We start from the raw sequence: 25,325 nt of genomic DNA on the forward strand, positions 1-25,325 counted from the left end.
AAGACCAGATTTCTATGAAAAAAAGTTAACGAAAACAAGTGTTTTGTGAGCACAATGACAATTTGTGCAGTTATACAGTTATATCCAACAAGTCTTTTTTGAAAAACTATTTAAGATAACCTGTTTTTGGTGAAGAATAGTTATCAATAACCAGATTTCTAAAGAAATTTGATATCGATAACAAGATTTCTAAATAAATTTATTATCGATAACAAGTTTTCCAAAGAAATTTGTTATCGATAACAAGTTTTCTAAAGAAATTTGTGTTCGATAACAAGTTTTCTAAAGAAATTTGTTATCGATAACAAGTTTTCTAAAGAAATTTGTTATCGATAACAAGTTTTCTAAAGAAATTTGTTATCGATAACAAGTTTTCTAAAGAAATTTGTTATCGATAACAAGTTTTCTAAAGAAATTTGTTATCGATAACAAGTTTTCTAAAGAAATTTGTTATCGATAACAAGTTTTCTAAAGAAATTTGTTATCGATAACAAGTTTTCTAAAGAAATTTGTTATCGATAACAAGTTTTCTAAAGAAATTTGTTATCGATTACAAGTTTTCTAAAGAAATTTGTTATCGATAACAAGTTTTCTAAAGAAATTTGTTATCGATAACAAGTTTCTAAAGAAATTTGTTATCGATAACAAGTTTTCTAAAGAAATTTGTTATCGATAACAAGTTTTCTAAAGAAATTTGTTATCGATAACAAGTTTTCTAAAGAAATTTGTTATCGATAACAAGTTTTCTAAAGAAATTTGTTATCGATAACAAGTTTTCTAAAGAAATTTGTTATCGATAACAAGTTTTCTAAAGAAATTTGTTATCGATAACAAGTTTTCTAAAGAAATTTGTTATCGATAACAAGTTTTCTAAAGAAATTTGTTATCGATAACAAATTTCTTTGATGAATAGTTATCGATAACCATTTTTTTTTTTGCTTTTTTTAAGTTTGTTATCGATAACAAGTTTTCTAAAGACTTTTATTATCGATAACAAGTTTTAGAAAGAAGAAACTTGTTACCGATAACAAGTGATGCTTAATGCTGAAGTATTGCGATATTACTGCATTTACGAACGTAACCAAATTTTCTAAAGAAATCAGCGAAAATCAGTAATTGAGATTTTAAATTAAGTATTTTATAACTTCTGCCTGGTTTTGAGTAGTTTGTCAGGTGCCGGATTTGAGGGGGTTGAAAAAGGAAACAATCTTAGACAACAAATTATTTAAAAGTATTAATTTATAATTATACAAAATAACCTATAAAAAGAAATGCTTTTTTTGTTGTAAAAACGGGATTTTATATGTCTTTTTTGTTTGTATTAGTCTCCAGTAAAGACTTGTGCCTTTAAAAAAACAGTAGTATTGCCAGTTTATAAGATATTTTTAATGAAAAATGGAAAGTTTTTGAGTAGTATTTGAATGTCTTTAAGAAGATTCATATTGGAGTATTTTAGCTTAAGAAAATGTATTCAGATTTTGATTCATTATTTTTAAAGTAGCTTTTTAAAAGGTTACTTTTTAAAAATTGACAAAATATAAAACCTGGCAATACTTATATGCTTAGTTGCTGCTGTTGATGATCATGATGTTTCTTAAGGTTTTTAAAAGTTTTATTCTCTCTCTCTCTCTCTCTTTTAAATTCTCTGTTTTACAAGTTGATTTTTAAATATTTAATATTTTTTTTGTAACGTAAGCTGTTTTTATTTTGTTCATTGTATGTAGTAATTGTTTGTAATAATACTTGTTGATAATTTTTTCAAAATTTGCAAATTTTTTATAAAAATTTTATGATTTCTGTGTAAAAATAAAAAAGCATTAAATTATTAATATCATTTAAAAATAAGTATTAAAAATACATAGTAGTAGTAGTAGAGTAAATTTGTTTTTTTTTAATAGAAACACACAAAATAATAAGTTGAAACAATATATAAAGGAAGGTGTTAAAAAAAGTAAATCAAATTATAACTAGAACAAAACAATTGTATTTGTTTTATAATTTTATTTATTTTTTTTAAAACCAATCCAAGACAAGTAAACGGAATTTAGAAAAAAATCCTGTTGTATTTAAAGTATTTAAAAAAATAAAATTTTGTTTTATAATTGTACAAAAAAACTAATAAAAAGCAACATTATTTTTAACAAACATAAAAAAAAATTCAATTTCGATTTTCTCAGGATTAGTTTACAAGATTTTTTGTTACATTATTTGCTGCTGGCTCTTGATTTTTAAATTTGTTTGATTTTTAATTGTTGTTGTTGTTTAATAAAGTTAAAGTGAGTAATTGTTTTTTTGTTTTAAACGTAAATATGGTGTAATTGTTGCTGTTAGTATTTAAATTTAAAAATTGTTGATTTTTGTTTAATTTTAAATATAGTTTTAAGTGCATTTTAAACGGCACTGCTTGGTTGCTATAATTTGTTTAACAATTTTAGTTTTGCTTTTATTTTTAAATTAAACAAATTAATACTTAAAAAAAAAGAGTTCCTTCATTCATGCATTCGTTTAATCCTTTTCAGTTGTATGTGTCTTTGCAGAAGAGAGTATTTATTGTGTTAATATTGTTTGTTTGTTTATTAATTAAGAGAGGGAGGAAGCGCTTAACGTTTGCCTGGTGGTTTCACAGTGCACGAAAGCATTTCCTCTTTAGCCATTTTTGCCCGAAAATCAGCCATTAAATCTCGACACATTGTGGCCATCTCGGCCAGTTGGGTAAAGTAGGCTTCACCCTCTTTACAGTACGTGTCTTGGTCATAGTCGACATAGTTGGTTAAATTATAAAGACGCATAGATTCGGGTAGAAATTGTGTTAGGAATTCATTGATGGCTCGATGTTGATCAACAACCATTTCTTCGGTTTGTTGCAGATCGGATATAGCAGCATGCTGGACAAGTAATTCGTCGGACATGTCGTGTTCCTGCAAATTTCGCAATGAATTAATATAAGAGTAAGTAGACATAATTTATAAAAAAAAATTTGGTGAAATTTCTTGGTAGCTTTTAAGAAAATTTAAATTCTGTTTGAAAATTTTTAGGGTAAAATTTTGTATGAAAATTTTTAGTGAATATTTTGTATAAAAATATTGGGTGAACTTTTTTTGAAAATTTTAATGAAAAAAATTTTAAGTGAAAAATTTAGTGAACATTTTTTGGTGAAAATTTTTAGTGAAAATTTTTAGTTAAAAATTTTGGAGGATTTTTTTTTAATGAAAAATTTAGTGAACATTTTTTGGTTAAAAATTTTGGAGGAATTTTTAATGAACAATTTTTATGTAAAAAATGTTGGTGAAAATTTGTAGTGAAATATTTGGTGTAAAATGAACATATTTGGTGAAACAAAATCACTTCTCTGGTTAGTCCCTAGTGTAGTCTATTCTCTAGTCGAGCCTCTCGTCTAGTCTCTAGTCTATCCCTTTTCTAGCCTCTAGTCTACACTCTAGTATAGTCTCTAATCTAGTCTCTAGTCTAGTCTCAAGTCTAGTCTCTAGTCTAGTCTCTACTCTAGTCTCTAGTCTAGTCTCTAGTCTAGTCTCTTGTCTAGTCTCTAGTCTAGTCTCTAGTCTAGTCTCTAGTCTAATCTCTAGTCTAGTCTCTAGTCTAGTCTCTAGTCTAGTCTCTAGTCTAGTCTCTAGTCTAGTCTAGTCTCTAGTCTAGTCTCTAGTCTAGTCTCTAGTCTAGTCTCTAGTCCAGTCTCTACTCTAGTCTAGTCTCTAGTCCAGTCTCTAGTCTAGTCTCTAGTCTAGTCTCTAATCTAGTCTCCATTTAGTCTCTAGTCTAGGCTAGTCTCTAGTCTAGGCTAGTCTCTAGTCTAGGCTAGTCTCTAGTCTAGGCTAGTCTCTAGTCTAGGCTAGTCTCTAGTCTAGGCTAGTCTCTAGTCTAGGCTAGTCTCTAGTCTAGGCTAGTCTCTAGTCTCTAATCTAGTCTCCATTTAGTCTCTAGTCTAGGCTAGTCTCTAATCTAGTCTCCATTTAGTCTCTAGTCTAGGCTAGTCTCTAGTCTAGGCTAGTCTCTAGTCTAGGCTAGTCTCTAGGCTGGTCTCTAGTCTAGGCTAGTCTCTAGTCTAGGCTAGTCTCTAGTCTAGGCTAGTCTCTAGTCTAGGCTAGTCTCTAGTCTAGTCTCTAGTCCAGTCTCTAGTCTAGTCTCTAGTCTAGTCTCTAGTCTAGTCTCTAGTCTCTAATCGAGTCTAGTCTCTAGTCGAGTCTAGTCTCTAGTCTCTAGTCGAGTCTCTAGTCGAGTCTAGTCTCTAGTCGAGTCTAGTCTCTAGTCGAGTCTAGTCTCTAGTCGAGTCTAGTCTCTAGTCGAGTCTAGTCTCTAGTCGAGTCTAGTCGAGTCTAGTCTCTAGTCGAGTATAGTCTCTAGTCGAGTCTAGTCTCTAGTCGAGTCTAGTCTCTAGTCGAGTCTAGTCTCTAGTCGAGTCTAGTCTCTAGTCGAGTCTAATCTCTAGTCGAGTCTAGTCTCTAGTCGAGTATAGTCTCTAGTCGAGTCTAGTCTCTAGTCGAGTCTAGTCTCTAGTCGAGTCTAGTCTCTAGTCGAGTCTAGTCTCTAGTCGAGTCTAGTCTCTAGTCGAGTCTAGTCTCTAGTCGAGTCTAGTCTCTAGTCGAGTCTAGTCTCTAGTCGAGTCTAGTCTCTAGTCGAGTCTAGTCTCTAGTCGAGTCTAGTCTCTAGTCGAGTCTAGACTAGTCTATTCTCTAATCTAGTCTCTAGTCTAGTTTGTAGTCTAGTCTCTAGTCTATTCTCTAATCTAGTCTCTAGTCTAGTCTCTAGTTAAGTCTCTACTCTAGTCTAGTCTCCGATCTAGTCTCTAGTCTATTCTCTAATCTAGTCCAGCCTCCAGTCTAGTCTCTAGTCCAATTTAAAACATAAAAACATTTTGAAAATTTTATAATAATAATTTTTCTACTTACGCTCAACGAACGCAACAAGGCCAAATCACTCGCCGACATCTGACCATTATTCTTATTATTATTGTTATTATTATGATTAGTGTGATTATTATGCTTGACGGGCCTCTGCTGGACATGCTGTACATTATTAGTCTCTTCATCCTCCTCGTACATCAATTGCTCTGCATCCTCTTCACGCAGCGCATCGTCCTCACGCAACACATCCTTGACCACCAGTTCCTTAACACGATCCGCATAGCGCAGCGTATTGAGTGTATGTTCGCATGAACTCAAACCCGGCGATATCATAGCAATCATACAGGTTTTACTTTTGTCACCGATGAATGAGTCGCGCAACACTTGCGTTAGCTTAGAGACACGGAATGGCAAGTGAGCCGATTGTTTGCCCAGGGCACGTATACATTCTTTGAGGGCCAATAGAGATTTATTGATTTCGGCACCCTCCATGCGGGTCTGGCGATTGGCCGATGAGGTGTCCGCGCCACGTTCATTACCAGCCAAATCGATGAAGGAGAATTTGCCGTGAATTTTTGTGGAGCCGGGAGGACGTAAAACAATTTGAAATACTGCATGAGAACGTGATGAGTTTGAGTTGGCTGAGGTCTGGCCGGAGGTGCGAGCATTGTTGCCGTGCTGTATAATTTTGAGCACTTCTTCAACACTGTCGACTACCTTCTCGGTGAGACCCACAACTTGTACTTGCTGTTTGCCATCCTCCAGGACGCGAAGTTTTTGTTTATCTGAGAGTAAATCAAAAACCTGCAAAAACAAACAAATGTTAAGGCATATAATTAAATTATAAACATAAATATTTATTATGTTAAACCTACTTTGCCACTGTAAATTTCAAAGAAACTGGCTGATACCACTAGATTCAAGTGACGATAACGTGGTCCGTTCAAATATGAAAATACATCTTTAGCTGCCATGGCATAAATACCATTTTTACAATCCTGTATTTTGCCATTAAATTCACCGCCCATTGTATGTGTTTTGCCGGAACCAGTCTGGCCATAAGCAAAGCAAGTGGCCATGCCACCATCGAATATGGTTTGGACCAAAGGTCTTGCCGTGTATCTGAAATTTATAAATACATAATTAAATTTACTAATAAAATAAATAGTAAAGCTTAGAGTGCTCCAAGATTGTATGGACGAAAAAAACTTTCTAGGTACAGGCCGTCCCCCCCTCTAGAATTGTTCTATGTATTGTAGAAACACGTTGTGTAAAATATTAGGATGATAGGATAACGTTAACTGGTGGCGCAACGACGCTGAAGTTTTGAGGTGCATTTACAAGGGGAAAATATGTAATTTTTTCAGTTTTTGTAAAAATTTTGCCATTAAATAATGACTTTTACAATTTAATTTAAAAGAATAGAAATGTGTACGTAATTGTCGTTATAATAAGATATAAAAGACAAAAATTGGTGAAAAAATGTTAAAGTTATTAAAAAATCGCCAGGCCATTAACGTGTCTCAGGCCACTAGAACAAGAAATTTATGAACAAAATTAACATATTTTGAGAAATATTAAAATAAAAGCTTATTTTTACTTAAAATATATCCATATTTACTTGTATATGAGTTTTTGTCCTCGTAGGATACCGTTAACCTATTCGCAGATATGACCAAAAAAATTAAATTTTTTTAACGGCAGTTTCAAAACTCCAATTTCAAATTTTTAAAAATTTTGTTAAACAAATTTCAGAATTTTCTGATCATCACATGGGGATTTATTGACAACATAATAGGGAATAAAAATGTGAAAAAAGTATGTCAATAACTCCTATAGTTTTTCCGTACCTGCGATTTAAATTTTGAGATTTTCAAGAAAAACTATTTTTTTGGCCATATTTTGACGAATGAGCCGAATTTCGTTACTGTTATGATTTTTAAGCAAAACCTATTCAGAATATTATATTACAGGTAATTCTAAATATAGTCTGAAAGTTTTACTAAAATCGGAAAACTTTAACCCTTAAATCGTGAAGGTCAAAGGTCAATTTTTTCAATATTTGGAATTTCTCATGGAAAGATAGCGAAATATTATATATTTTTGGGCCGATTTTGATGAAACTTAAGAAAAGTATAAAATGAAGTCTAGTATTCACAATAACAGTACAAAAATGGAAATTAACCCTTAAGAGTACTTGGGATCAAAATGAATGTGTTTTTCGTGATTTTAAAAGTTGAGGGTCATTTGGACCCCAAGTGCTATTAAGGGTTAATTTCCATTTTTGTACTGTTATTGTGAATACTAGACTTCATTTTATATTTTTCTTAAGTTTCATCAAAATCGGCCCAAAAATATATAATATTTCGCTATCTTTCCATGAGAAATTCCAAATATTGAAAAAATTGACCTTTGACCTTCACGATTTAAGGGTTAAAGTTTTCCGATTTTAGCAAAACTTTCAGACTATATTTAAAATTACCTGGACTATATTATTCTGAATAGCTTTTACTTAAAAATGATTACAGTAAGGAAATTCTGGTCATTCCCCAAAATATGGCCAAAAAATTAGTTTTTCTCGAAAATCGCAAAATTTATATCGCAGGTACGGAAAAACTATAGGAGGTATTGACATACTTTTTTCACATTTTTATTCCCTATTATGTTGTCAATAAATCCCCATGCGATAATCAAAAAATTCTGAAATTTGTTTAACAAAATTTTTAAAAATTTGAAATTGGAGTTTTGAAACTGCCGTTAAAAAAATTTAATTTTTTTGGTCATATCTGCGAATAGGTTAACGGTATCCTACGAGGACAAAAACTCATATACAAGTAAATATGGATATATTTTAAGTAAAAATAAGCTTTTATTTTAATATTTCTCAAAATATGTTAATTTTGTTCATAAATTTCTTGTTCTAGTGGCCTGAGACACGTTAATGGCCTGGCGATTTTTTAATAACTTTAACATTTTTTCACCAATTTTTGTCTTTTATATCTTATTATAACGACAATTACGTACACATTTCGATTCTTTTAAATTAAATTGTAAAAGTCATTATTTAATGGCAAAATTTTTACAAAAACTGAAAAAATTGCATATTTTCCCCTTGTAAATGCACCTCAAAACTTCAGCGTCGTTGCGCCACCAGTTAACGTTATCCTATCATCCTAATATTTTACACAATATGTTTCTACAATACATAGAACAATTCTAGAGGGGGGGACGGTCAAAATTCGCAATTTTATTTTTTTGGAGCACTCTAGTAAAGCTATTATTAAGTTAATTAATGAACATTTAATTTAAATTATTCAAAAGTATGTCATTACATGGTTTATTATGTTTTTTATTTTGTTTGAATTTAACTATCACAGCTAATATGTTTTTGAGGAATTGTGTGCTAATTTACACACCCAACTTGAAAACAAGTGCTTTTGTGTAAATGATGAGGTTTTATTCATTCGAATCTGTTGTTTGTGGGGGGGAAATTTTTAATTGGAATTGTTTGCCAAACCCATCACATAGAGAGTAGAAAATGTGATTTAATTCTTGTTACAATTCAATGCCAAATTTAACTAGAATGTGATGTTTGGAAAACAAAATAGTAGTTGTTCAAAATTAGAGATTTTTTTCAAGTCATAAAATGATTAAAATCTTAAAACTGCCCTCAACTAGGTTCAAATAACAAAAATATTTCAATTCAGATAAAATGCATCTCATATTTTATATGCTTTTTGTATTTAATGTTTTCAAACCTACAAATAATAATTAAATTAAGGCAGTTCCCAAAATAAAACTAAAAAATCAAAAAAAAATTTCAAAAATTTTGATATTCCAAAAAACTTAAGGAATTCCCAAAAACTATTTGAAAATCCCACTAAATTGCCAATATTAAATTAAGTTAATCAATTCTCTAGAAAATAAAACTAAAAAAATTAAAAAATTTTAATATTCCAAAAAATCGAATTTTTCAAAATCCCCCTAAATTCCCAATATTAAGTTTAACAATTCCCTAGAAAAAATTAGACAAATTTCGAAACACTTTAAAATTTTTTCTCTAAAAATCACATAGAAGTGCAAAATATAAATCTTAAGAATCCCAAAAATTATTTCCAAATCCCTCTGAATATCCAAATTTTAGGTAAAAATTTTTTAAAAAAAAAAAAAATTGCAAATCAAAAATTTTTAAAAAATTCCCAAAAAAATTTCAGAATTCCCTCCAAAATTTTTTGCACAAATTTAGATTTTTTTTAATATTATATTAAAAATCGTGCGAATTTAATTCTGTAAAAAATGTTAAATTCTCATTACAAAAGAAATTTAAAGAATTCCCAAAAAGTATTTCAAAATCCTGCGAATTTTTTTTTTAATTTATTTATTAAAATCATTTAAATTTAAAAAAAAATTATAAAAAGTATAATTTTATGAATTCCCTAAAAGTATAACCAAAATCCCCCGAAATAAATAGGAATTTTAGATTTTCAAACATTTTATAAATCCACTTTTCTAAAAATAGTATTTTTCCCATTAAATCCTTTAAAATTTAGAAAAAAAAAATCCAATTTTACGAATTCCCAAAAATTATAATAAAAATCCCCAAAATCTCCTTATAAAAAAACTTATTTAAAAAACCACATAAATGATAATAAAATAAATTTTAAGAATTCCCAAAATTTTCCAAAAAAAATTTCCATCGAAAATTTTTTTAAATTGGAAATTTTATTGAATGGAAGGGAAGACCATAAATTTTATAGGAAAAGAACTTTAAAGATCTGAATCTGAATACAAAATTTAACAAAATAAGTATTTAAATGAAAAATTTAGTTGTATTAGAAAGATTTGAATGCGGTTCGAAGGACCATATTAGGTGAACTTGAAAATGTTTTAACAAATCTCCCAGTTCCAAGATCAACTTATTCAAGTGCTTCTAAATAACACAAATAGTTTCCAAAATATCATATTTCGTGGTTTCTCTAAGAGTTCAAAGGACTAAATTTTATTTAAACTGAATTCTAAAGCAATAAATTATAATAATCTCAATTCAAAAGATCATGTTTGAGTACAAAGTACAATAATACAAATCATATTAAAAAGTGATTCGAAAGAGCAAAATTTCACTGCAAATTTTCGCTAAACAAATAGACAAAACTGAAAGATTAACCAGTCTAGTCTTATAAGAATGAGTTTTAAGTATTTCGAAGGACCATTTGTGAAATTGTCAACAAATTTGTTTAGTGTCAAGATCAACTGATTTGGATTAAACCATAGACTTAGATTGAATCACAGTCTTATAGCAAAGTTTTAATATCCTTACAGCCACATAATTGTGGAAGGAACATCTTAGTAATTGTCCACAAACGGAGCTACATGATGAAGAATTCCCACACGAAAGATGTATCTTATGATTCTGTTGCAAATTGTTACCTTTTAATAGGTAACAAAGGATCTACTTTGAGGCATTCTTCCATATAAAATAATATTTTTATAATCTATTGACCTGCTAATTCATACTATTTCAATATGTCTTCATTTGTGAACAGCTTAAGGGTTCGAAGGACCAATTTTTCTCATTTCATTTAAAACAAATTCCAAAGACCTTAAATTTATATTCATAAAAGAAACATTTCTATTGGCAAATACACGTAATCTCAATAAATCTTAGAAATACATAGTTTTCTTTAAAAATACCCCTGAACCACAAACAATTATAAATACGAGTAATTTCTAAACCACAATTATTAAATGTCTATTCTTAAAGCAAAAGAAAACATAGATTAACCTTTAGCCAAATGACTGAAAAAACAAAAAAACAACCAAGACTTTCTAATAAAAGTAAAGCAGTTAATACTCGGAAGTAAATATGCATGCACACACTCTCTTTACTATACAACACATGTTTTCTCTCCCGGTTTAGTCATCATCATCACTCATAACGATCAATATTTTTTAAATCATTTATAAGGAAATGTATAATAAACATATTGTGCAAAGATTAAACCAGTTCACAGCAAAACAAAAGAAATATAAACAAAAATATATACAATATACAAAGCAACTAATAAGAAAAATATAATCATATAGCCGGGGTTTCTAGGTACCGAAGGTATGTCAGCCAGACACTATAGCTCTCTTTTGGTGTCAAAAACAACAACAACAAGTTTTATATGAGAATCTAATTAAATGTGCAATTGAATTTGTATTTATTTCAAAGCCAGCCTTAAAAACTCCCATCCATAACTACAGCCATAGTGTAACAAAAATTGAATTGAAAACGAACTGACTTAAAGACAGTTTTTTTTTGTTGGCTTTTGGTTAATTAAAGAAAAAGTAAAAAAAGAAAAATAATATATGTATGAGGAGCACACAAGAAGCAAAGAGTATAAGAGGAGGGAAAAGAAAGAATGGTAGTTAGCAGTTAAGCTTAGTTGTATGACTAATCATTTCGCAGAGACTATGATGATGATGACTGACTGTGGCGACGTCGACAATGTATGGTATTTTATCTGTTTTTGCAATATTTATTTGTATCTCTTTGTATTGCTGTATCTAGACAAGACTCAAATTCTCTCATTCATAAAGTAATATACTATGTACATTTTATTTCAAATTCAACGTATCTTTTCTTTTTTTTTTGTGTCAATAAGATCAATCAGCTGTTGTTTAGCTCTTTCAATGGCAAAAAAGCAAGACATCATAGTACATATTTTATATTTATAAATATTGACTTTTAAGGAATGTTATTTAACTTAATGTAACAAGTAAAATGATGTAGCAATATTAAACAAGGTTACTTTATTGATTTTAAATAAAGCAAACACAACAAAAATCACAGTGTTTAAAGAAAAATGTTTAAATTTTAACATTTAAAAATGTTTCTAAATGAAATGTTTAGAAAAATTTAATTTAATACCATACAAATTATTGAAATCAATTGAATATGTTTCAAAAATATTCAAATTAGCAAAATTAATTGGGGATTTATAATACCCAAAATGGGAATTTGAAAAAAATCTCAACAAAAAAATTACTTAAAAATGCTTAGAATCTCTCAAAAAGCCTATTAAACATTTGAAAATAATAAAATTCTAGATTTAAATGAATTCCCAAATTGGAATTTTTAAATACCCAAAATGGGAATTTGAAAAAATCGTAAAAAAAATCCTTAAAAATACTTAGATTCTCTTAAAACCATGTTTAAACTTTTCAAAATAACCAAAAATTAGATTTAATTAAATTCCTAAATTGTGGATTTTAAATACCCAAAATGGGAATTTGAAAATTTTTAAGAAAATTACTTAAACATACTTAGGTTCTCTTAAAATCATGTTTAAACGTTTAAAAATAATAAAAAAAATTGGATTTTAACGAATTCCTACATAGGGAATTTTTAATGCCCAAAATGGGATTACAAAAAAATCCTTTGAAAATTCTTTAATTCCTTTAGAAACATGCTTAAACATTTCAAAATTACAAAATTGTAGAATTAAATAAATTCCCAAATAGGGGATTTTGAATACCCAAAAATAAATAGAAACATGTTCAAAACGTTTCAAAATTACAAATTCCCAAAATGAGATTTTGAAAAAAAATACTTAGAAATTCTTTAAATTAACAAAAAAAAAATAAGATTTAGAAGAAATCCTAACTTTGAAATTCTTTAAATTTATTTAGAAACAGTTTGAAGCATTTTAAAATTACTATTTTAATACTTTCAATGACAATTTAAAAACATCTTTGAAATCCATTGAATCTATCTTTTCCCAGTTCAATATTTTTTATGGAAAATCCTTTTAGCTTACTTTTTCTTAAAATAATCTCTCGCTAATTTTAAAATTCCTGAAGAAGGAAATCTCTCAACAGCTAAAATTTACCTAAATCTCTCTATTTATGTCTCATTAGACTGAAATTTCTATAAAACAATTTAAAATGTCTTAAAAAAATCTCTTGACAGCTGAAAATTCCTTAATGACAGATCAAATTTTCCTTAAAACCTGTTTATCTAAATTTTCCATAAATTCCATAAAGGTATCTCTCATTAGACTAAAATTTAAAAAAAAAAATTTTACGACCTTGAAATTTCTGAAATAAAAAACTCAGTAGCTCAAAATTTCTTAAGGAAATCTATCGTTAGTTCTAAAATTTCTAAAGAAAATAATAATTCATAAATAATTCATAAATAACTAATTATTCATATTTGATTTTTATAAACCATCAGCTGTTTATAATAATAAACCTAGGAAAAAAAAACACACAATTACTCACTTGTAAACCATGGCATTGTCACAGCGATCATCGAAGGCAAAGTCGAAGCGAAATTTGTGATTTTCCAAGAATTTTGTTAAATCGACTTTGTTGCGCGGCTCATGAACAATTAGAGTATCCTTGCGTGGCACCGAAATCACATCGATCTCTTTGCGATTCACCTCTTTGCGTGATAACGGTCTTTTGCGCACACACACCGTAATTTGATGATCTTCGACGGCCTGGCCATCAATCAAAGGATTAAACTCGAGGGTTGATTGGTATTCTCGTATCATTTGTGCGGTCTCCCAATTCGGATTGCCGGGATCTTGATTCATTAAGGCGGTCTTCTCCTCTTTAATTTCAGCTTGGCGGGCACGACGTTTCTCACGATTTTCCTTAAGACGTTCCACCTCTTTCACCACATAGGAGCGACGAGCACCAACATTACCAGTGGCTACGGAATTTGAGGCATTACTGTCTGCAACAACACCGCGGCTGATACCAACGCCACCGCCACCACCACCATAAGACGTAGTATTGCCTACGGAGGAGGTATTGGTAAGACCTGCGGTACCCGAATTGGTGGCCGAGGCTAAACGTGAGGCATTATTGGTGGTACGAGAGCGTACTATTCCTGTGGTAGGTGGTTGTGGTTGAGGTGGTATATTTTCAACATGCTCGGCCACTGAGGCAGACGACAAGATATTGGAGGCATTTATAGTGGCGCGACTTGTACGATGACCTATAGCACCTTGTGTTGCATTACGTGAAAGATTTATGGGTGCTGTAGCCACTTTTTTGGGTTCCGGTGCTGTATGCAATGTTTCCTGTTCGGCCTGATCGAGTATTTCAGGGTTCAGGGAGAGTATAGCATCCAGCTCTACCTCCTTGCCTTTGGTCTCGCCGCGTTCGTACCATTCCACTGTTATGGATTTGCCCGATTCATTGATTTTCGAGACGACCGCGGGATGTACACGGCCGTCGGTACGTTTTATATTGACACTCTGCCCAATCGTAATGAATTCCATAGTGGGAGTTGTTAGTTTAAATTATTGTTGTTGTTGTTTTTTTTCTATATATTTTTGGCGTAGGTTCACTTGAATGGCAACCAGCTTTTTTTTGTACCAGCAACAGCAGTTGTTGTCAGAGAGCACAATCTTTAGCGGCAGCACACACAGATTTACACACACTGTTTTAAAAATGGATTGCAATACAATATTAAAATTAGTGTACGTTTTTGTATGACTTCAATTCTTTAACAATATTTTTTTTTTATTTAATTTTTTATTTTTAAGCCACCAAAGAGTAAATTATAAAATTAAAATGAACTAAAAGTGACGTTGGTTTGGTGTCACAAAACTACAACAAAAAAACTCACCGCTTTCGTTGTTGTTGCTGCAGTGGTGTTAGTAATCAACCCAAAAAAAACTTTTTTTTTTTTTTGAGAAATTTGTATTAATTGGAGTTTTGTGTGAATTTTATACGTTATTTTGCTGTAACGCCTCTGCGAATAATCTAAATTTTATTAATTTACTTTTTCTTTCTTTAAAACTATTTCTTTCTTTTTTTTAAAGGCAAACAAATTCAATTACTCTTCCACTTTATTCGATATAAAAAAAACACTTCCTTCTTGTCGCAAATTTTTCTATATTTGACAGTTTCGTGTTTTATTTTACTCTACCTCTGTGTCTCCTCCTTGTTTGTAATGCTTTTTGTTTTTGCTTTTTGTAATGTGTGTGGGGGTTTCACTAAAATTGTTGTTATTTTATTTCCATACACTATAATTTTTTTTTTTTGTTTAATTAATTTTAACTTAAAGATTTTTTTTTGTGTTCAGACCGTTAAGATGATTACTCACAAAGCTTGTTGGTTAATAAAATTAAAAAAATAAAAAACAAAACAGCTGCAAAGCTGTGGCGGTATTAAACAACAAAAATAATTCGTGTATTAACTATAATAATGTTGCTGTAGTAGTGGCAACACACACAGTAATTCGCTCTTAATTCGAAAATTCAACTGACAAATTGCAAAGCAAAAATGGCGGCGAATTGTTATTCTCTTTCTTTATATGCTCTCTTTGTGCTTGTTTTTTCTGGTGTTGTTGTAATGTGATGTCACCCAGGGTTGTTACAAATGCAAGAATTTAGCAATGTTGCAAAATTAGGTAGCAGACTATTTAGTATTTTCAACAGTATCGCAATTTTTTTTTATAATAATAAATTCTTTTTTTAACCGAATATTGTTTTATTTAAGATTTTATATAACTGAATTTTATTTATAAGCTTACTTTGAAATTGACAAAAAATCTTTGTATTCATTACCCAGTGAACAATTTGAAAATTTAATTTGAGAAATTACTTTTTTTTTAAATTTTTTATTTATTGCCCAGCAAACAATTTTGAATCAAAGTTGGCTACCGATTCGAAACTGTTTAAATGTAACGGTTTTTTTTAATTATATTATTTTTATGAGTATTTGAACAAATATTATTAATATTTTACTAAAGAAAAAAGATATTTCAGTCATAGTTGTTATAACTATTTTATAATTAAAAATATATGAGATTTTGCAACTTATGTTTACGTATTTTGTTAATATTGTTCACTGGGTTATGTTGTTATTTGTTTATTTTCCCTTATTTAGCATATATGCTCAAAAAGGTACTAAAAAATCGCTAAATTTATGAATTCGCCGCAAATTTTAACAACCCTGTTATGATTTGCACTCATTTTTTTGTTGTTTTCTTTTGAATTGCATGTTTTTTTCTCACACCTATATTAGTGTGATGCTATTTTTCGAAATTACAATACAATTGGGTGGGCAATTAAATAAAGAGGAAAAAAAATGCATAAAATACAAAAGAAATGCCGCAATGAGATTTATGCAATGTAATAAAAAAAAAATACGGCCACATAAAATTAACGAATATTTTTGAGATAAACACACATACACAAAAGATTTAACCGCAAACACAAAGAGATAATTGTACAAAAACAAACATATGGAAGTGCAACAACAGTTTTGGAGTTTCTTTTTTCGTTATTTGACAGTTTGTGAAGTCTGTAAAAGGTTTTTAACAGAGTTTTAAAGTTGGGGAAAATATTTATTTGTTTGCGCAAAGGAATTTATTAGTTTTAATTAAAAAAGTTTTATAAATAAAGCCATTTATGTGAAAAACAAGTAACAGATGTTTAAAAAAAGCCAAGTTTGAGTGTTGGCCAAAAAAAACCCTAAAACAAAAGCAAACAACAACAAACATTTGGGAGATAATATAGCACGGAGAGTTAAAAAAACACAATGTAAGCGACCGACCACAAGTATTATTACAACTTTTCATAAGGTCAACAAGATATTAGTTAAACTCCCGTTTCTGTGATAGTAATACCAAGATTTATCAGATGTGAGAAAAAAATGTGGATGATTTAAAATATATCAAGAATGTGTAGTTGTTGCAGCAGGTCAGCTGTCCTCGAAAATTCTTCCAATGTAATTGTACTGCACCGTAAACCCTTCTTCCTGAGGAATTTCGGTTTCACAATCCCATCCAGTATGGAGTTTGCTGGTGGTCTACCCGTCTCAATCTATACGGATGGGTCCAAAAAGGGGATAGAGTGGATAGACGACATTATCAGGGAAAGTGGATGGTTGATAAGACCGGACATGCAAACTGTACCTAGGGACCCAGCAGCCATCCTATGATGGCCTTGGTTTTCGAATTCTTTGAATTCTTAACCCCTCTCCTCCTTCTCTTTTCCATATACACTCTACTCTTGCAAACTTCACTATGACTCTATAGATTTCACTTTTCTTTTAACTTATTTTTCCATTTTATTTTTTTCCGTTTTTCACTCTCCTTTCAGATATCACAAAGGGAACTTTTATTGGACCCAAGTGAGCTGTACGAGACTAAGGTTTTGGGCAGCTGCCTGAATACCATACCAATGCAGCTCTGTCGCTTGTCGCTTTTGTTGCAACCATGAAGCCATGAAGTGAGTTTTAGTATTTGTTGGAAAATTTACATTAAACATTTTTGGTTGGTTACATTGCATGGAAATTGAACCAACAACTATGAAAATAAAACTTACAACAAAGAGGAAGTGGCAGATGAATGAAAACAAAGAAAATCTACATTATAATGGAAAAAAGGTAACAAATATGTATATAAAACACCACAGAAAATTGTAATTAAAGTCTTATGCAAGTCATATATAATGAATCAAGCCAAAAAAAAGAGTAATATAAAGTTTTTTGCATTTATGTAGATATTTTCAACTTTTTTTCAAAGAAAACTTAGTTTTCTTTAATAATTTTATTAAACAAACCCCTTTATTTATTACGTTACACTCTCACTGATATTGTTTTAATATAAAATTAATAACAATTTTATTTTCACACTTTTGCTTTATTAATTAATTCTTTACGTTTGATTTTTTTTTTCAATTAAATATTTCCTAAAATGGTAATCAAATCAATTGTATTATAGTAGTGTATCGGCATTATTAGTTGATATTTTTTTTGTATTATTATTTTTTATGCTTGTGTCACACTACTACTATTATTTGTATGCTGTTATTAGTGCCGCTGCCTTTAGACTCTCAGTGATGTTCATCCCATACAACAATTGTTTAAAAAATTTAAACACATTTGTTAATAAATGTCTCATTTTTTCAGAAATTCAATAAGCATTGTTGTTGGTTGGTTTTTGGATGAAGCATAGCAAACACACGCGTTTCAATTACAATTGAACACAAAAAAACAAAGTTAAAAATAAATAAAAAATTTGAGAGTATTTCGGCCGTATAATGTATATTCTTTCATTTCCATAAAATTTAAATTATATTCATTTAATAAATTGGTTTTATTTGACAAAAATTCTAAATTTAAACTTTCTTCATTTTGTTGTTATTTTAAGTGTTTGACATTATGTTTGCTGGGTAGCTCTCTCACCAAATATCTTCATTTTTATTTTTGAACATCACTGCTTTAGAGCGGCCCCTACTTAAAAACTAAAACAGCTTGTATTTCGTTTTTTCAATCAGGCACAAGTTTTTTTCTTTCTTTTTGTATTTTGCTTATTTAGTGTTCATATTTTTCTTTGTACTTTTTTTTGTGGTAGTTTTATTTTTCTTCTTTTACACACTTTTTCTCTTTTTTTTTATTATTTTGTTACAATTATAAAACCAACCGTCGCCTTCATGACAGTTACCTCGACAACCGAAAATTGTCTAATGATAGTAAATAAAACTATTAAAAAAATCTATGTTTTTTTTAGGGCGGATTTTCTTAAGGTTTTCGTACAGGTTTATTTCCTTTTTTAAATTCTTGCACTCGAGTACAAATTTATCAATGTTTATGTTTTTCCACGTTTATTTTGCCATTATTACTGTTACTTGCCAAACAGCTGATTTCCTTTATTCATATGTTTGTGTTTTTATATTTAGTGTCAGACAAGTACCGTTAATTTTATTTAAATAGTTGCACCAAGGCGAATTTAAATACCAGGTGGTGTTAATAGCACAGCTGATTAATGTTGTTTAGATGTTTGAGCTGTCAAATTATCTTGTGTTTTCGCCTTGAGTTGCACCAAGGAGTATGACATGCAAGGTTGCCAATTTAGTCATTTTCTGGCTAGAACTAGCGATTTTATTTTCATTTAGCTAGATTTAATCTAGCCGGAAGATCTAGACATTTTATTTTAAACTTTTCTTGGAATTTTTTTAAAAATAAAACAATATTTTACATCAAATGACAAAGAAACAGTATTTTTTAAAAACAATCTTATGTAGAGGATTTGATGAGAACATGCTGGGTTTAAAAAACCCAAAAAAAAAATAATTCTACGACGAGAACACATGTAAACCTTATCTGATTGACAATTTGACTTTTACCATGACTGACAAACACCCCGTGTAAATTACTTTTTGCTATCATATCGTTTTCTGGTTTATTGGGAGTGTATATTTTCATAATTTATTCTAAAATACAATATGGTTTAGAAACCTTTTTGCAATGTTCCGAAATTTGTTATGTTAAGCAATTGTCCGCTAAGTAAAAAATTGTTGTCTTAGTGAATTACTGCAATAAATTTGTTTTATTTGGTAAATAAAGTTTGTAAATTTCTTTTTATAGATAAATTAGTTGAAATATTTATACGATATTTCATTTTTTTTAATAGAAAAAGCATTTATTAATAAATTTTATATTTTATAATTAAAAACAACCATTACATTTGCTCAGTGTATTTCTTTATTGTCCTACTACTATCTGTTTCAACCCTGCTACTATTTCCAAATTGTAAACAAAACAATTACCCGTTATTCATATAAACAACAACACTTTTGTACACTGTGTTTCTTTTTTCCTTCTACTACGTTTGACATTTACAGAAAATACTTTTCTCCAACAAAATAAAATTGCATTGTACCAAAACACACCAAAACTTTTGTGCGAAAAAAACCAAAAAAACTAGTGATTTTAAGTAAAACTAAAGAGTTTAACAAATATTTAAACTTGTGTAGCAATTTCTTGGAAGAAATTTAAAGAATAAAGTGTAGATAACATGGATATAATGGACATACAAGCTGTAGAATCCAAATTGAGTGACGTCACTGTGACCCCAATACCACGGTCACAGGTACAAAATTTCTACAACTATCAGCAGCAACGGGAACAGCGTGAACAGCAGCCTCAAATACAAATCTCCGCAATACATCATACGCCGCGTGATCGTCATTCCCACAACATGAGCTCAAATGAGCGGGATGATATTAGAGGGGGACACTCGTCCAGTGGCCGGGATATGTATGGCCATTCTAAGCGCGAACGAGACTATCATCAGCAACTAAGTCAAGTGGCGGCGGCCGTGGCCAGTGGTAATACCTCAAATGCAGCAGTGGCGGCAGCAGCTTTGCAGTACACCCAACAGTTGCAAGCCCAATTAGCTTTACTGCAACAGCAAGCAAATACTACAGCCTCACCCTCCATTACCTTGACGCCAGCTAATCCCCGCAACTCCTCGATCTTGTCATCACAATTGGCCTCACAACTGTCCATGACACCCATACCAAATACAAACCATAATGTTAGCATTACCTCAAATGGTGGTGGTGGTGTCTCCACACCCTCACTTCTCAAATATCCACAATCAACTTCACCCCTAATCTTAACAAACACCCATTCATCTAACATGACAACAGCCATGACCTCAAACTCCAACCTGCTGGCCTCTGCTAGCCAAAACAATGCACAAAATAATGGCCTCACCAAATACGCCCAACTGTTGGCTATCATCGAAGAAATGGGTCGTGATATACGGCCCACATATACGGGATCGCGTACTTCAACGGAACGTCTGAAACGTGGCATTGTACATGCCCGCATACTAGTACGTGAATGCCTAATGGAAACCGAACGTTCGGCACGTCAATGAGATTTACTTACGTCCTCTTCGAACTCTTTAACAAGTACTATTGATTCTTTACAAGATTAGTCCTGGGTTTTATTTCCTAACTTTGTCTTTAATTTTAGCTCTATATAAATAGTTTTTAGTTTTATAGCCTCTTTCTTAATATCGAATGAAAGATTTTGTTTGTGAATTAGGCTATTTTAATTGTAGTTGTATTTTGTATTTCAACATTTTACTTTTATTTTAATTACGTACGCTGAAATTGTAATTGTTTATGATTTTTATCAAATGAATTGTTGTGTTTTTTGTTTGGGTAATTTTATGCAAAATTTTAAACACAAAAAAAGACAGTCTTAATTCATTTTATTTTTGTAATTAGTTTTTAATTTAATATTGTTTTTATTCCAAAAATATATATAAATGATTTTTCTCAATGAAATTTTTAGTTTTTTTTTTATTTAAAACATTTTTTTTTAAATTTTTAGTTCTAAATCAAATTTTATTTGGGAATAATTAAAATTTTAACATGTTTCTAAAAAATGTTGGGTAATAAAATGGAAATTTCTTAATTTTGAGAAATATTCGAAAATTTTTTCAAAATTTGATTTTTTTTATCGAAAAATTAAAATTTGTTAAATAAATTCGTTAATTTAAAGTAGTTATTATAAAATTGATGATGTTCGAAAATATGTTTTTAAGTTCGAAATTAAAATATTTGAAGTTTTTCAATACTAAATTAATTTTTTTGTTAAAATTATTAATATTTCACATCCTGTTTTTACCAAATTTCTGTTACAAATGTGAAATTTCAATATTTTGAAATATGTTCGATAAATCGAACTTAAGTTCGAAATTTTAAAAGTTGTCAAAAATGAGATTTCAACTTTTTAAATGAAAATTTTAACGTTATTTAAAAAATGATTGAACAAATTTCATAATTTTCAATGTTCGAAATTGAAAATTTCTTCATTTTTGTTCAAAATAAAGAAAAAGAAGAAAGAAAAATTAAAATTTGTTACATAATTTCGTTACTTTTAAATAGTTTTTTTAAAAATTAACTGATTTTCAATATGTTCGAAATTAAAATATTCAAAAATTTTTAGTTCGAAATCAATATTTTGTCGGAATTGTTGAAATTTTAACTTGTTTTTAATAAATTTATGTTCAAAATATGAAATTTCTACATTTTGAGTTATGTTCGAAAATTCGAACTTAAGTTCGAAAAATTTTAAATTGTTCCAAAAAAGATTTTAAACTTTTTAAATGCATTTGAAAACCTCATTTTACCAATTTTTAATATTTTAAACCAAAATTTTTATAATTTTCATTGTTCGAAATTGAATTTTTTGTTTGAATTTTAGTTTTTTCACCAAACTATACTTTGGTGAAGGGTATATAATATTCTGCACAGCCGAATATAGCACTCTTACTTGTTTCGCAAAATTTTCATTTAGCCTCAAGGTATGCTACACTACTTATTGTTTAATGTAGTAAAATCTGCAACTGAAAAATTCTATTTCGAAATTTTATAAGTCCACTTAAAAAAAAAGCGAAAAATTATAAACACTAGCCTAGATTAGCTCAGGTTTTTCTCAAAATTTATATATTAATATTTGAAAATTAATATAATTATTAAGAAAACAAAAAAAAAACTATTAAGCTTTTACACTTATTACAAAAAAAAAATAAAGACAAAAATTATAAATTGTTTGAAAATTTATATAGTCAACAGGAAAAATATATTTAATTTTTAATTGTATACGATTTATATGGGACAAATGTTTATAAACAATAAAAAACAACTAAATATTTAACAATATAGAAAAATTTTTGCAACTAAAACAAACCATATATATTTATGTGTAAGAAAAAGTATGTATTTATAAAATAACAAAAACACAAAAATATTGAAATAAAGTATTGAATAATAAAACAAAATCTTTAAATTTTTTCAGAAAAATTTTCTTTATTTTTATAATTTATTCAAAATTTAAAAAAAACTTTTTAAAATTTGATTTTTTTGTTATTTATTTCACTTTATCAACATCTTAATTTACAAAATACAAATTCATAGCTTAACATTCATGACGGGGACAGCATTGAGGATAAGGTTTGGAATTGTCTTGGGGTATATATTTGCAGGGTTTCAAGGATTGCACATCTGGGCAGCTGTAAAGAAAAAGTATTTTTGTTATTAAGTTTTAAAAATTTAGCTAAATACATTATTTTAATTGACATATAATTTCAAAATAACTACTTTAGACAATGTTCGAAAATTCGAAATGGTTTAAAAAGACCAAAATGCGTTTTTTTATGTTTGTAAACCATTTGAGAATAAATTTTACAATATATTTCACCTTTTTTACATAATTTTTAATATTCGAAATTACAATTTTCTCTAAAAAAATTTCGAAAATAGTTTAATTTAAAAAAAAAAATTAGAATTTCATTATAATTTTATTTTATTTGTTACAAAATTTGAAATTTAACACATTTTGGACTATGTTCGAAAATTTGAACTTAAGTTCGAAATGGTTTAAATTGTCCAAAATGGGGTTTTTATGTTTGTAAACCATTTGAGAATAAATATTATAAATTTTATCACCATTTTTTACATAATTTTTAATGTTCGAAATTAAAATTTTCTTTAAAAGAATTTCAAAAATGGTTTAACTTAAACAAATTTAAAAATTTCATAATAATTTTATTTGATTTGTTTTTGAAATTTAACACATTTGGGACTATGTTCGAAAATTCGAACTTAAATTCGAAATTGTTTAAAATGGACAAAATGGGGTTTTTTATGTTTGAAAACTATTTGAGTATAAAAATTATAAATTTTATCGCCATTTTTTACATAATTTTGAATGTTCGAAACTACAATTTTCTTAAAAACAAGTTCGAAAATAGTTTAACTTAAACAAATTTAAAAATTTCATTATAATTTTAATTGATTTGTTAAAAAATTTTAAATTTAACACATTTTTGACTATGTTCGAAAATTCGAACTTAAATTCGAAATTGTTTAAAATGGTCAAAATGGGGGTTTTATGCTTGTAAACCATTTGAGAATAAAAATTATAAATTTTATCACCATTTTTTACATAATTTTGAATGTTCGAAATTACAATTTTCTTTAAAAAAAATTCGAAAATAGTTAAAATGTAAAAAATTTTTAAATTGCATTATAATTTTATTTTATTTGTTACAAAATTTTAAATTTAACACATTTGGGACTATGTTCGAAAATTCGAACTTAAATTCGAAATTGTTTAAAATGGACCAAATGGGGATTTTATGTTTGTAAACCATTTGAGAATGAAAATTATAGATTTTATCTCCATTTTTTACATAATTTTGAATGTTCGAAATTACAATTTTCTTAAAAAAGTTCAAAAATGGTTTAATTCAAAAATTTCATCACAAATTTAACTTGATATGTTTAATAAGTTAAATATTAAAATTCTTTTAACTTGTTTAATTCCTTTTAATAGGTAATTATTTCATTGAAATCAATTAACAAAGAATAGCACTTACGTTTTGGCGGAGAAAGCATTAGGTCCATTACATTTGATTTCAGTACATTTACCGGGCAGGGAGTAGGTTTCTCCTACCTTAACAACATGACCTTCAATATTGCATTCATCGGCTAAAATAAGACAACATAATTTAAAATTAATTACCCAATAATAAGAAATTTCATAAACAAATTAAATTAATTACCTTGAGCAAAAGCGAAAACAGCCAAAATTGCGCACAAAACTAATAGGAAGCTCTTCATGTTTATTTGCTTTTTTAATCTTAATGATGTGTCCGGTTTAAGTTCTTGAAAACAACTGATTATCAATAGTTAGAAGTGATCAGCTATTTATACTGGGCTTTAAGGTCAAATTCGGGGTGCAAGTAGTTTACTAAGTAGGTATGCATACATGTGTGTGAGAATTTTTTTGTTTTTTTAGTAAGTTTTAGATGACAAGATCAACAAAAATAAGCTTAATCTTAAAAAAAAAAAAATTACACCATTTCCAAAATTAGAAGATTAATTGGCAATTTTTTTAAATTTTTTCAAATAAAATCATATTTTTTTTTTATTAAAATCCTTTAAATATTGTTGAAAAACAATTATTTTCACTTGCCTTCCCTGGATTGTATAACAATTTATAGTGAATCGCTCTTTTAAAAAGAAGAGTAAATTTCTTTCTTTGTAAATAGAATTTATTTTTTGAGTGCTTTTGCTTAAACTATTGAAGCATTTAATAAAAAGTGACTCTGAGGATCAAAAATGATTTTTCTAGTATATTTGTGGATTATATTTGATTTTATCTGTTGTTGTAACTGCTCTGCTAAGGGCAGAACAAAAATTGTCACTATCCATCCCTGAAGAACATATCAATTTATAGTGAATAGCATTATAAACTGAACAAGAAAATGAAATTTCTTTCCCTTTTTGCGAGTTTTTTTTGCTTAAATTATTGGGGCTATTTAAAAAAGTGAGCCTGAGGATCAAAAACTATTATTTTTTTAGTATTTTGGTGTGTTATATTTGAATTTATCTGTTGTTGTAACAGGTGTGCTGAGGGTAAAACAAATATTGTTTTTTCCACTTTCCATCCCTGAAGTGAAAGACAGTTTATAGTGAATCGAACTTATAAGAAGAAGAAGAAAAGTAAATTTCTTCCCTTGTTAATAGAAAGGATAGTTTTACGAGTTTTTTTGCTTAAATTATTGATGCAATAAAGAAAAAAGTGATCCGGAGTTCAAAAACAATTATTTTCTAGTATATTGGTGAGTTATCATTGATTTTATCAGTTCTT

General features: G+C 28.9%; 3 protein-coding genes across 3 annotated transcripts; 1 reads left to right on the forward strand and 2 right to left on the reverse strand.

Moving 5' to 3' along the window:
• Positions 1-1,671: 1,671 nt before the first annotated feature.
• On the reverse strand, positions 1,672-15,345 carry Klp10A (kinesin-like protein 10A). The gene is made up of 5 exons (XM_065506651.1): positions 14,485-15,345; positions 13,125-14,295; positions 5,735-5,981; positions 4,905-5,663; positions 1,672-2,918 (listed from the first exon to the last, which is right to left on the reverse strand). Exons 2-5 carry the CDS (start codon positions 14,132-14,134, stop codon positions 2,601-2,603), a joined length of 2,334 nt encoding a protein of 777 aa, XP_065362723.1. The 5' UTR covers positions 14,135-14,295; positions 14,485-15,345; the 3' UTR covers positions 1,672-2,600.
• Positions 15,346-19,481: 4,136 nt separating this feature from the next.
• Positions 19,482-20,950, forward strand: CDK2AP1 (CDK2-associated protein 1). The gene has a single exon (XM_065509102.1). It carries the CDS (start codon positions 19,666-19,668, stop codon positions 20,533-20,535), a length of 870 nt encoding a protein of 289 aa, XP_065365174.1. The 5' UTR covers positions 19,482-19,665; the 3' UTR covers positions 20,536-20,950.
• Positions 20,951-22,512: 1,562 nt separating this feature from the next.
• On the reverse strand, positions 22,513-24,378 carry LOC135957935 (la1-like protein 13). The gene is made up of 3 exons (XM_065508782.1): positions 24,235-24,378; positions 24,049-24,160; positions 22,513-22,680 (listed from the first exon to the last, which is right to left on the reverse strand). Exons 1-3 carry the CDS (start codon positions 24,290-24,292, stop codon positions 22,587-22,589), a joined length of 264 nt encoding a protein of 87 aa, XP_065364854.1. The 5' UTR covers positions 24,293-24,378; the 3' UTR covers positions 22,513-22,586.
• Positions 24,379-25,325: the final 947 nt, after the last annotated feature.

Source organism: Calliphora vicina, chromosome 4 (genome assembly GCF_958450345.1).
Source record: "Calliphora vicina chromosome 4, idCalVici1.1, whole genome shotgun sequence".
NCBI classification, from domain to species: Eukaryota; Metazoa; Arthropoda; class Insecta; order Diptera; family Calliphoridae; genus Calliphora; species Calliphora vicina.

Coding starts and splice junctions, on each gene's coding strand:
- Klp10A (XM_065506651.1), bottom strand. CDS start 14,134: ATGGAATTCATTACGATTGGGCAGAGTGTCAATATAAAACGTACCGAC. Junction 5,982..13,124: donor GACAATGCCATGGTTTACAA/GTGAGTAATTGT, acceptor TATAAATTTCAG/ATACACGGCAAGACCTTTGG. Junction 2,919..4,904: donor CCTTGTTGCGTTCGTTGAGC/GTAAGTAGAAAA, acceptor CGAAATTTGCAG/GAACACGACATGTCCGACGA.
- LOC135957935 (XM_065508782.1), bottom strand. CDS start 24,292: ATGAAGAGCTTCCTATTAGTTTTGTGCGCAATTTTGGCTGTTTTCGCT. Junction 24,161..24,234: donor TGTTTTCGCTTTTGCTCAAG/GTAATTAATTTA, acceptor GTCTTATTTTAG/CCGATGAATGCAATATTGAA. Junction 22,681..24,048: donor AATGCTTTCTCCGCCAAAAC/GTAAGTGCTATT, acceptor TTTTCTTTACAG/CTGCCCAGATGTGCAATCCT.
- CDK2AP1 (XM_065509102.1), top strand. CDS start 19,666: ATGGATATAATGGACATACAAGCTGTAGAATCCAAATTGAGTGACGTC.